The 11242-nt window shown below is 50.4% G+C and overlaps 1 protein-coding gene across 1 annotated transcript; it reads left to right on the top strand.

The window, feature by feature from the left end:
• The first annotated feature begins 304 nt into the window (after positions 1-304).
• LOC117970777 (sugar transporter SWEET1-like) lies at positions 305-8363 on the top strand. The gene is made up of 6 exons (XM_059019925.1): positions 305-673; positions 3228-3305; positions 3840-3963; positions 4598-4759; positions 5090-5209; positions 5769-8363. Exons 1-6 carry the CDS (start codon positions 606-608, stop codon positions 5874-5876), a joined length of 660 nt encoding a protein of 219 aa, XP_058875908.1. The 5' UTR covers positions 305-605; the 3' UTR covers positions 5877-8363.
• Positions 8364-11242: the final 2879 nt, after the last annotated feature.

Genomic DNA, 11242 nt, shown 5'->3' with positions numbered 1-11242 from the left:
ACCGTTTGAGAGAGAGAGAGAGAGAGAGAGAGAGAGAGAGAGAGAGAGAGAGAGAGAGAGAGAGAGAGAGAGAGAGAGAGAGAGAGAGAGAGAGAGAGAGACTGTATTTACTGTATTGTCTTTGAAATTAATAAAAACATAATTCCCCCCCAAAAAAACATTATGTTGTAAAATATTTCTCATTACAAATGACAAATAACACAGATAAATACATTTTCAGATCCGTTCACTTTAAATATTTGAAGCACACCCATATTACGTCATTACAATACGCGTGTCAGCATTGGCTGAAAACTTAACTCCCAACACCGCTGGTAAAAGTGGTTCAAACAAAGCGTTGCACAATAGAGTCATTAATTGTATTTTTTTTTTATCAACGTGTATTTAGTTGCCAGACAAGCGAGGGACCGACCGCCCATTATTTATAGTATTACTTCCTGTAGTTCCACGTAATAATTTTCTACCTGTGTGTGTTCTGAATGTTTTCATGGTTAATATCGTGCTTCATGTGTTCCATTGATCGATTTCAATAAAAATAATAATAATAATAATAATAATAATAATAATAATAATAATAATTAGCAAGGAAGTAACTTCTGCAGCTTATGGAGTTGGTGCATTTGCTGTCATGGGCCTGCATCGTGTTCACCGTCTGCATGTTTTCCACGGGACTGTGAGTAGTTGATGCATTGCTTGATATATTTATTTTTGAATGTATAACCTCCGTGGTTCTCGGTTTGCACTCTCTGACAGTCGGACGGGTCGCGTTGCTCTCAGTGCAGTCGCAGGCTCGCTGCGTGTTGTGTTGATGGTTACTCGGTGTGACGTGGCCGTATTTCATTACGCGTGTGCTAGCGTTTGAAATCGGAACTTACACATTCATTTTACACGAGTTTAGTTTGTTTGTTTGGTCTGTCTAAAGCTAAAACTTACCCGGCCAAGCGATAATAATAATAATAATAATAATAATAATAATAATAATAATAATAATAGGTCGTTGTAATCGTGTTGGGTAGATTTTGCCCCAGATTTGAGTTGCACGATGTCCGTGTTAGTAAAATTAAACTTTATGGTGAGTTTGTGTTCAATAAGCTGCACGATGTCCGTGTTATATGTTAAAATACATATATATGGCCGTGTTTTTTCCCCACTCCGGTTGGCTTTGTTGTTCTGATTACTGTACTGCAGATGGGTTTTCTGTGATGTGATTCCTCTGTCTCTTTCCCTTGCCCATTCTCTCCCCTTCTCTCCATCCTCCCCCCTCACCTCTCATCCTCGCTTTCACCTTTCCCCCCTCACCGCTCCCCTCTCTATCGTGCCCTGTCCCCATCACTCCTCTCCCCTCTCCCATCTCCCATCCTCGCTCCCCTCTCTCCTGCCCTGCCCTGTCCCCATCGCTCCTCTCACCTCTCCCATCCTCGCTCCCCTCTCTCCTGCCCTGCCCTGTCCCCATCACTCCTCTCCCCTCTCCATCCTCGCTCCCCTCTCTCCTGCCCTGTCCTGTCCCCATCACTCCTCTCCCCTCTCCATCCTCGCTCCCCTCTCTCCTGCCCTGTCCTGTCCCCATCACTCATCTCCCCTCTCCATCCTTGCTCCCCTCTCTCCTGCCCTGTCCTGTCCCCATCACTCCTCTCCCCTCTCCATCCTCACTCCCCTCTCTCCTGCCCTGTCCTGTCCCCATCGCTCCTCTCCCCTCTCCATCCTCGCTCCCCTCTCTCCTGCCCTGTCCTGTCCCCATCGCTCCTCTCCCCTCTCCATCCTCGCTCCCCTCTCCTGCCCTGCCCTGCCCTGCCCTGTCCCCATCGCTCCCCTCTCTCCTGCCCTGTCCTGTCCCCATCGCTCCTCTCCCCTCTCCATCCTCGCTCCCCTCTCTCCTGTCCTGTCCCCATCGCTCCTCTCCCCTCCATCCTCGCTCCCCTCTCTCCTGCCCTGCCCTGTCCCCATCACTCCTCTCCCCTCTCCATCCTCGCTCCCCTCTCTCCTGCCCTGTCCCCATCGCTCCTCTCACCTCTCCATCCTCTCTCCTGCCCTGCCCTGTCCCCATCACTCCTCTCCCCTCTCCATCCTTGCTCACCTCTCTCCTGCCCTGTCCTGTCCCCATCACTCCTCTCCCCTCTCCATCCTCGCTCCCCTCTCCTGCCCTGCCCTGTCCCCATCGCTCCTCTTACCTCTCCCATCCTCTCTCCTGCCCTGTCCTGTCCCCATCGCTCCTCTCCCCTCTCCATCCTCGCTCCCCTCTCTCTCCTGCCCTGTCCTGTCCCCATCACTCCTCTCCCCTCTCCATCCTCGCTCCCCTCTCTCCTGTCCTGTCCCCATCGCTCCTCTCCCCTCTCCATCCTCGCTCCCCTCTCTCCTGCCCTGCCCTGTCCCCATCACTCCTCTCCCCTCTCCCATCCTCACTCCCCTCTCTCCTGCCCTGTCCTGTCCTGTCCCCATCGCTCCTCTCCCCTCTCCATCCTCGCTCACCTCTCTCCTGCCCTGTCCTGTCCCCATCACTCCTCTCCCCTCTCCATCCTCGCTCCCCTCTCTCCTGCCCTGCCCTGTCCCCATCGCTCCTCTCACCTCTCCATCCTCTCTCCTGCCCTGCCCTGTCCCCATCACTCCTCTCCCCTCTCCATCCTCGCTCACCTCTCTCCTGCCCTGTCCTGTCCCCATCACTCCTCTCCCCTCTCCATCCTCGCTCCCCTCTCCTGCCCTGTCCTGTCCCCATCACTCCTCTCCCCTCTCCATCCTCGCTCCCCTCTCCTGCCCTGCCCTGTCCCCATCACTCCTCTCCCCTCTCCATCCTCGCTCCCCTCTCCTGCCCTGCCCTGTCCCCATCACTCCTCTCCCCTCTCCATCCTCGCTCCCCTCTCTCCTGCCCTGTCCTGTCCCCATCGCTCCTCTCCCCTCTCCATCCTCGCTCCCCTCTCTCCTGCCCTGTCCTGTCCCCATCACTCCTCTCCCCTCTCCATCCTCGCTCCCCTCTCTCCTGCCCTGTCCTGTCCCCATCGCTCCTCTCCCCTCTCCATCCTCGCTCCCCTCTCTCCTGCCCTGTCCTGTCCCCATCACTCCTCTCCCCTCTCCATCCTCACTCCCCTCTCTCCTGCCCTGTCCTGTCCCCATCACTCCTCTCCCCTCTCCATCCTCACTCCCCTCTCTCCTGCCCTGTCCTGTCCCCATCACTCCTCTCCCCTCTCTCCCTTCTCGTCCTCACCTTTCTGTCTCTTCTTCTCTAACCCTTCCAGGTCAGACCTGCGGAAGATGTATTTCTCCCGAAGCACAGAGAATGTTCAGCTCCTGCCCTTCCTCACCACCAACCTCAAGTAAGAAACATTCATTGAAAAAGGTCAGGACTGTGTGGCTCTCTCTCTGTCTCGCTGCTCTCCTCTCAGTGTGGCTCTCTCTCTCGCTGCTCTCCTCTCCTCTCACAGTGTGTGTCTGTGTGGCTGTCTCTCCCTGCTCCTCACAGTGTGTGTTTCTCTCTCGCTGCTCTCCTCTCCTCTCACAGTGTGTGTCTGTGGCTGTCTATCCCTGCTCCTCTCAGTGTGGCTCTCTGTCTCTCTCTCGCTGCTCTCCTCTCAGTGTGTGTCTCTCTCTGCACTCCTCTCAGTGTCTCTCCCTCTCTGCTGTCCTCCTCAGTGTGTCTCTCTCTCTCCTCAGTGTCTCTCTCTCTCTCTGCTCTCCTCTGTGTCTCTCTCTCGCTCTCTGCTCTCCTCTCAGTGTCTCTCTCTCGCTCTCTCTGCTCTCCTCTCAGTGTCTCTCTCTCGCTCTCTCTGCTCTCCTCTCAGTGTGTGTCTCTCTCTCTCTGCTCTCCTCTCACAGTGTTGAACCCTGTCTCTCTGTCCCTCTGTCCTCAGTAACCTGGGCTGGCTCTACTACGGCCTTCTGAAGGACGACTGGACTCTCATTACTGTCAATCTGATCGGAGCCACGCTGCAGACCGCCTACATGCTGGCCTACTTCTTCTACTCCGTGGAAAAGGTGCACCTTCTCTCCTGCAGTTTCCTGTGCGTTAGTCCCGTGTTGTGTTCTCATCGCGGTCGCTCCTGTGTTAGTCCTGTGTTGTGTTCTCATCGCGGTCGCCCCTGTGTTAGTCCTGTGTTGTGTTCTCATCGCGGGCGCCCCTGTGTTAGTCCTGTGTTGTGTTCTCATCGCGGTCGCCCCTGTGTTAGTCCTGTGTTGTGTTCTCATCGCGGTCGCCCCTGTGTTAGTCCTGTGTTGTGTTCTCATCGCGGTCGCCCCTGTGTTAGTCCTGTGTTGTGTTCTCATCGCGGTCGCCCCTGTGTTAGTCCTGTGTTGTGTTCTCATCGCGGTCGCCCCTGTGTTAGTCCTGTGTTGTGTTCTCATCGCGGTCGCCCCTGTGTTAGTCCTGTGTTGTGTTCTCATCGCGGGCGACCCTGTGTTAGTCCTGTGTTGTGTTCTCATCGCGGTCGCCCCTGTGTTAGTCCTGTGTTGTGTTCTCATCGCGGTCGCCCCTGTGTTAGTCCTGTGTTGTGTTCTCATCGCGGTCGCCCCTGTGTTAGTCCTGTGTTGTGTTCTCATCGCGGTCGCCCCTGTGTTAGTCCTGTGTTGTTTTCTCATCGCAGGTGCCCCTGTGTTTGCTCTGCTCTTTCAGAGGAAGGTTCTGCTGCAGACTGGGCTGGCCTCGGCAGTGCTGTGCTCGGCCTGCTTTTACTTCTCAGTCCAGGTGCCGGATTTGAGCACGCGGCTCAGCCAGCTGGGCCTCTTCTGCAGCGTGTTCACCATCAGCATGTACCTCTCCCCTCTGGCGGACCTGGTAAGAGCCTACTGCTGGAGAGGGAGATACTCCAGGGATGGAAGTAAGACTCCTGTCGCAGAGCATTTTCACCCATTGCTACGAGCTTGATCAGCCCCAGCGTGTATGTGAAGCTCAGGTGGGGCTTATTAGACTCGCTGTAAATCGAGTGGATCGAATTGCTATGCATTTGGGAGTGTTATTGCCATCCTTGGACTCTAACTCTCGCTGTGTTTCACCACTGGATAGTTTTGTTGTTGTTGTTGTAAGACGTCTCTGTGATCCTCTCTCTTTCTGTTGAGTCACACTGCAAAACCCTCCCTTCCTCCCTCCCCCTCTCTCTCCCTCCAGGCTAAGATCCTGAAGTCCCGCTCCACTGAGTGCCTCTCGTTCCCACTCTGTGTGGCCACTTTTCTCACCTCGACCTCCTGGACTCTGTACGGCCTGCAGCTCAACGACCTGTACATCATGGTGAGACCCGCCACACACAGCACACACTGTGCAGCCTGCCACACACAGCACACACTGTGCAGCCTGCCACACACAGCACACAATGCGTAGCCTGCCACACACAGCACACACTGCGTAGCCTGCCACACACAGCACACACTGTGCAGCCTGCCACACACAGCACACACTGTGCAGCCTGCCACACACAGCACACAATGCGTAGCCTGCCACACACAGCACACACTGCGTAGCCTGCCACACACAGCACACACTGCGCAGCCTGCCACACACAGCACACACTGTGCAGCCTGCCACACACAGCACAGCCTGCCACACACAGCACACACTGCGTAGCCTGCCACACACAGCACACACTGTGCAGCCTGCCACACACAGCACAGCCTGCCACACACAGCACACACTGCGTAGCCTGCCACACACAGCACACACTGTGCAACAGGTATTCTGTAACTGATTATAAATCACGAAGCCACTCTCAACCAGTCGTAACGTTGCCCAAATTGTTTTTCAGAATATATTAAACCCCCTCTCCCTCTCTCTCCCTCTCCCTCCCCCTCAGGTTCCTAACACCCCTGGCATTGTCACCAGCCTGCTCAGATTCTGGCTGTTCTGGCAGTATCCCTCCGCTGGACAGGGCAAGCTCTCCTATAGGACACTGCAGGCTTGAGGGGGGCGGGGCCAGGCAGCTGGGAACCAATGAGAGCCTCCGGTCGGTCCCCTCGCTCCTCAGCGGTTGGAATTCAAAGTTGCACAACAACCCGCCGCCGCTCCCCCACTGCCGTTCTGTTCGTTACTCAGTGTACTGATGCGCTGTCCTTCTGAGAGAGCTTCTCAAACTGCGTTCGCTTCTGTACTGCGGGAGAGACATCGCGGCTACGTGCCAAAAATCCCCGATCCCGAGCCGAGACCAACCATCCAGGACCGGGACACCGAGACCAAAGAACCGAGGCGCAGAGACGCAGAAGAGCGATCGCTCCGCCAGCGCCGGCATCGCGGTGCGTCAGGCAGGAGAGCTGGAAGGATGTTCCGTGCATTTCCAACTTCCTGCCTTCCGTCCTGAACGCTACTCCATTCGTGCCTTCACTCTCCCCCTCTCTCTATATCTGTAGTTTGTAACCCTCTCTCTCTTCCCCCTCTCTCTATCTGTAGTTTGTAACCCTCTCTCTCTCTTCCCCCTCTCTCTCGTCCCCTCTCTCTCTCTCGTTTGTAACCCTCTCTCCCTGCCTCTCTCTATCTCTCTGTAGTTTGTAACCCTCTCTCTCTCTTCCCCCTCTCTCTCGTCCCCTCTCTCTCTCTCGTTTGTAACCCTCTCTCCCTGCCTCTCTCTCTCTCTCGTTTGTAACCCTCTCTCTCTCTCGTTTGTTACCCTCTCTCCCTGCCTCTCTCTATCTCTCTGTAGTTTGTAACCCTCTCTCCCTCTCTATCTCTCTGTAGTTTTGTAACCCTCTCTCTCTCCCCCCCCTCTCTCTCTCTCGTTTGTAACCCTCTATCTATCCCTCTGTAGTTTGTTAGCCTCTCTCTTCCCCCTCTCTCTCTCGTCCCCCCTCTCTCTCTCTCGTTTGTAACCCTCTCTCCCTCTCTATCTCTCTGTAGTTTGTAACCCTCTCTCTCTCTAGTTTGTAACCCTCTATCTCTCCCTCTGTAGTTTGTTAGCCTCTCTCTTCCCCCTCTCTCTCTCGTCCCCCCTCTCTCTCTCTCGTTTGTTACCCTCTCTCCCTGCCTCTATCTATCTCTCTGTAGTTTGTAACCCTCTCTCCCTCTCTATCTCTCTGTAGTTTTGTAACCCTCTCTCTCTCCCCCCCTCTCTCTCTCTCGTTTGTAACCCTCTATCTATCCCTCTGTAGTTTGTTAGCCTCTCTCTTCCCCCTCTCTCTCTCGTCCCCCCTCTCTCTCTCTCGTTTGTTACCCTCTCTCCCTGCCTCTATCTATCCCTCTGTAGTTTGTAACCTCTCTCTCTCCCTCAAATTCAAATTGGCTTTATTGGCATGACAATAAAAATTATTGTGTTGCCAAAGCACATACATGCATACCCGACTCAAATATACAGACAAATATACAGACAAAGAAATGTTTTAATACTAACAGTATCCCTCCTCCCTCTATATTAAACAGTACCTCCCTCTCTCTCTCTCTCTCTCTCTCTCTCCATCTCCCCCTTAGTGTGTATCCTCTCTCTCATCCTACTCTCTCAGCTAAATTAACTATCTGGACCATTTTAGGATTTTACAACGAAGTGACTTAAACAAAGAATCAATACGTGCCTTTTTTATTTACTATAAAAATGTTTTATATTATAGCTGTCGGAAGATTGTAAGCTTGAAAAAAGACTTTAGTTTACAAGTGACTTTAAATATACATATATATATATTTTCATTATACGAATGTATTGTATTACAGCTGGCTGAATCTGTACCTGTTTCCAAACAGCAATGATTTTAGCCTCTTGTTTATGTACTTTGTTAAAAGTTGTAAAATATGTAATCTCTCTCTTTTTTTTTTTTCTTTCTGCTAAAGTTGCAAAAAGTTTCTAAATCCACTCCCGGGACTATTAATAAGAACAATCAAAATTATTATAATTTTTTTTAAATCTAGAATTGAGTCTGTGGTGTGCTCCTGTCTCTTACTGTGATAAGATGCGTGTTGTGAAACGGCAAGGACAGAGGGAGCGATCTCATTGGCTAACGAGTGTTCCGCCCTGCGCAGATACGTCGCCATAGCAACACGGCTGGGGACTTTCAGAACTGTGACTTCCGATACTGTGCCTTCCTGTTTGATAATTAGGGTTGAGGGTCACTTCCTGTTTCTCGATGCCATCTCCAGTTCCTTTTTAAAACCAATTCCCGTATCCCTTTTAATCAATTCCGACACGTCACCTCTGATCAGAATTGCAGTGGAGCTGCGTTCTGTTAAAATGAGCTTCTCACAACAGCGGCGACACGTGACTTCAACTGAAGCCGCTGTTTGTGAGTCGATTAAACTGCTGAACAATCACAGTGATTATTACAACTCTAAAATATCCATTCCGATTCCTCTGAAGAAACTGATCAACAGGAACTGACCGCCACACTGTTTGATAACTTTGATCTCCGTTTGGAAAAAGGGGGCGTCGTTCTGTGTTTTCATAATTGTAATAAAATCTATATATTTCTTGGGAGTCGTCACAACAGTTTTTGGAGTCATTACAACAGCAGCGCAGACAGAAGCAGACACTCATTTGTCAAGTGGAATTTGCAGGGTTTGTTTTTCTTTTAAACCAGTAAACTCCCAGTATAAACCAGTACAGCCCAGTGCTGGAATTCCCAACGGAATATAATTCCAACGCAAACAAGCCGTCATTCTCTCAGTCAATCGTGAAAGACTTTCCAGTCGACAAAAGACCGTCCAACGGTGAGTTTAGTTTTAGCGTTCCCGCGTGGACGTGGAGAGTTTTAAATAACGGGACAAGCAGTCACTGTAATGCTGCTTGAAACAGATTCAGTGGTAAAAGCGATCGGGTTCGTGCAGACGCTGAAAAAGCCTCCCAGTCTAAACCTTATTCAGTTTCTTTCAGCGTTTCTAGAATTCAGCAATGACAAACAGATACCAAGCAAAGAAAACCGACGCGTGAATGAGGTCTGAAACCAGGACCGTCCATTACACTCCAGACAGCCTCTTCGCAATACCTTTTTAAAAATCACTCGGAAATAAATATTCATTTGAACCCTGACCAGGGCTGCAGATCCTGTAGATACTGGACTCTGAGCAGGATCATGTGCAGCACATAGGATTTCATCTGAAGTTTAGTTTTTTCCTGTTTGAATGGTTTGTCTTTTCGTTGCTGTGATTTTATAATGTTATTTGGTATCGCCTTCTCCGGTCAGGACCCCCCTTCTAAACGAGACGTATATCTCAAAGGTTTTTATCCTTCTTAAATATATAAAATGTGTAAATTTGTACAGAAGACTTTCGTTAATAAGAACATAAGAAAATAAGAAAGTTTACAAACGAGAGGAGGCCCCATTCAGCCCATCTTGCTCGTTTGGTTGTTAGTAGCTTATTGATCCCAGAATCTCATCAAGCAGCTTCTTGAAGGATCCCAGGGTGTCAGCTTCAACAACATTACTGGGGAGTTGGTTCCAGACCCTCACAATTCTCTGTGTAAAAAAGTGCCTCCTATTTTCTGTTCTGAGTGCCCCTTTATCTCCATTTGTGACCCCTGGTCCTTGTTTCTTTTTTCAGGTCAAAAAAGTCCCCTGGGTCGACATTGTCAATACAGTTTGAGATTTTGAATGTTTGAATCAGATCACCGCGTAGTCTTCTTTGTTCAAGACTGAATAGATTCAATTCTTTTAGCCTGTCTGCATACGACATGCCTTTTAAACCCGGGATAATTCTGGTTGCTCTTCTTTGCACTCTATCTAGAGCAGCAATATCCTTTTTGTAACGAGGTGACCAGAACTGAACACAATATTCTAGGTGAGGTCTTACTACCTATTATTACTAATAAGTGACGATGGCAGAGCAACAGGTTTATCGAGGAGAGATTAGTTTTTTCTTTGTTCGTTTCTGTAATACGTTTACATTGGTTTTTGGAACACAAGCCCAGCGCTGATTGAAACACAAAGACGAGACGAGCTCATGGGTGTGTCTCTCTGGACAGTCTATTAATACAACGGGGGTTAGGACTGAGAGCGAAGGAGCTGGACCTGGAGTTCGGGGGGGGGACGGGACATCTGCTGCTCCACCCTTCCTGACTGTCTCTGGAGCAGAGGGGAGGGGGGCGGTGAGGACAGACTGTTCCTGCCTAAACTGCAGCCTCAGACTTTGACCCTTCACCCCCTGAAGCACGAATCAGCCCCTTGAGACAGCAGCTGGTGCAGAACTAAACCACAACACACACACACGCTTTCAAGTCGTGTGATAAAGGGGTTTCTTTTAGCATTGCTATAAATACACTAAAACTGAGTGCTGTGTAAGAGGTCTGGAAATGAGAGCGGATGCACAGCAGCGTGACCCATTCCTGCTTTTACTGCGAGTTTAATAAGACACACCTGAGCCTGTCACCTGTGCACTGTGGCTAAGCGAGCCCATAGTAAAACCTGGAACGGGTCAAACTGCTATGCATGGACTTCTATCCCCTGTATAGTTATGAATTAATATAGCTGGGATAAATGTTGACCCCATAACTGCTTTGATTTTACACCTACATCACACATCAACCAGTACTGCTTTATTAATTTATATCTGGGGTTCCAGAGCGGACTCACACTCGGAGAAACTGTCTCTCTCTCACACACACACACACACACAAACACTCTCTCTCACACAGACACACTCTCACACACACACACACACAGACAGACACTGTCTCACACACAGACGCTCACACACACAGACACACTCTCTCTCTCACACACACACAGACACACACTCACACAGACACACTCTCTCTCTCTCTCTCTCTCTCTCAGCTGCCCAGCACTCCACCTGCTGCTCCTGTGTTGTGAATCTCAAGGACCCCCCCCCCCCATCCTGTTTACCAGCGGCTCCCAGCAGCTGCTGCATCAATCAGACCAGCCCAACACAAAACACGTGCAGGAGAGGAAAATAAACAAAGAGCAGAACTGTGATCCGTACCCGACCCAAACACTAGACTGCACAAAGGATGGGGGCCACCACTGGGGGGGGGGTCCCGTATAAAAGTTTAACACAGTATTTTTGCAGCCCCCCATCCTCCCCCCGTCACTCATAGTGCTGTTTCTGAAAAGATGCCTTTAGTTTTGGATTGTGAAAATGAACGAGATTCATTTTTGTTATACCCTAAAAAAATACACATTCAGACACCACCAAAACAATGATACAAAAGCAACAGCCAGAACATCTGAGAGCAGCTAATTCAATACAGTCTAGTGTAGAGAACTCAGTGCTGTACTGGGGATCTGAGAGCCAGCTAATTCAATACAGTCTAGTGTAGAGAACTCAGTGCTGTACTGGGGATCTGAGAGCCAGCTAATTCAATACAGTCTAGTGTAGAGAACTCAGTGCTGTACTGTT

The sequence above is a fragment of the Acipenser ruthenus genome, unplaced genomic scaffold, assembly GCF_902713425.1.
Source record: "Acipenser ruthenus unplaced genomic scaffold, fAciRut3.2 maternal haplotype, whole genome shotgun sequence".
Taxonomy (NCBI): Eukaryota; Metazoa; Chordata; class Actinopteri; order Acipenseriformes; family Acipenseridae; genus Acipenser; species Acipenser ruthenus.
The sequence above is the reverse complement of the archived record's forward strand: the minus strand, read 5'-3'. Positions and strand labels throughout refer to the sequence as shown.

Bases quoted from the DNA above. Each gene is read 5' to 3' on its own strand.
- LOC117970777 (XM_059019925.1), top strand. From the start codon at position 606: ATGGAGTTGGTGCATTTGCTGTCATGGGCCTGCATCGTGTTCACCGTC. The intron at 3,964-4,597 runs GTGCACCTTCTC...CTGCTCTTTCAG, and splicing joins TCTTCTACTCCGTGGAAAAG to AGGAAGGTTCTGCTGCAGAC. The intron at 4,760-5,089 runs GTAAGAGCCTAC...CTCTCCCTCCAG, and splicing joins TCTCCCCTCTGGCGGACCTG to GCTAAGATCCTGAAGTCCCG.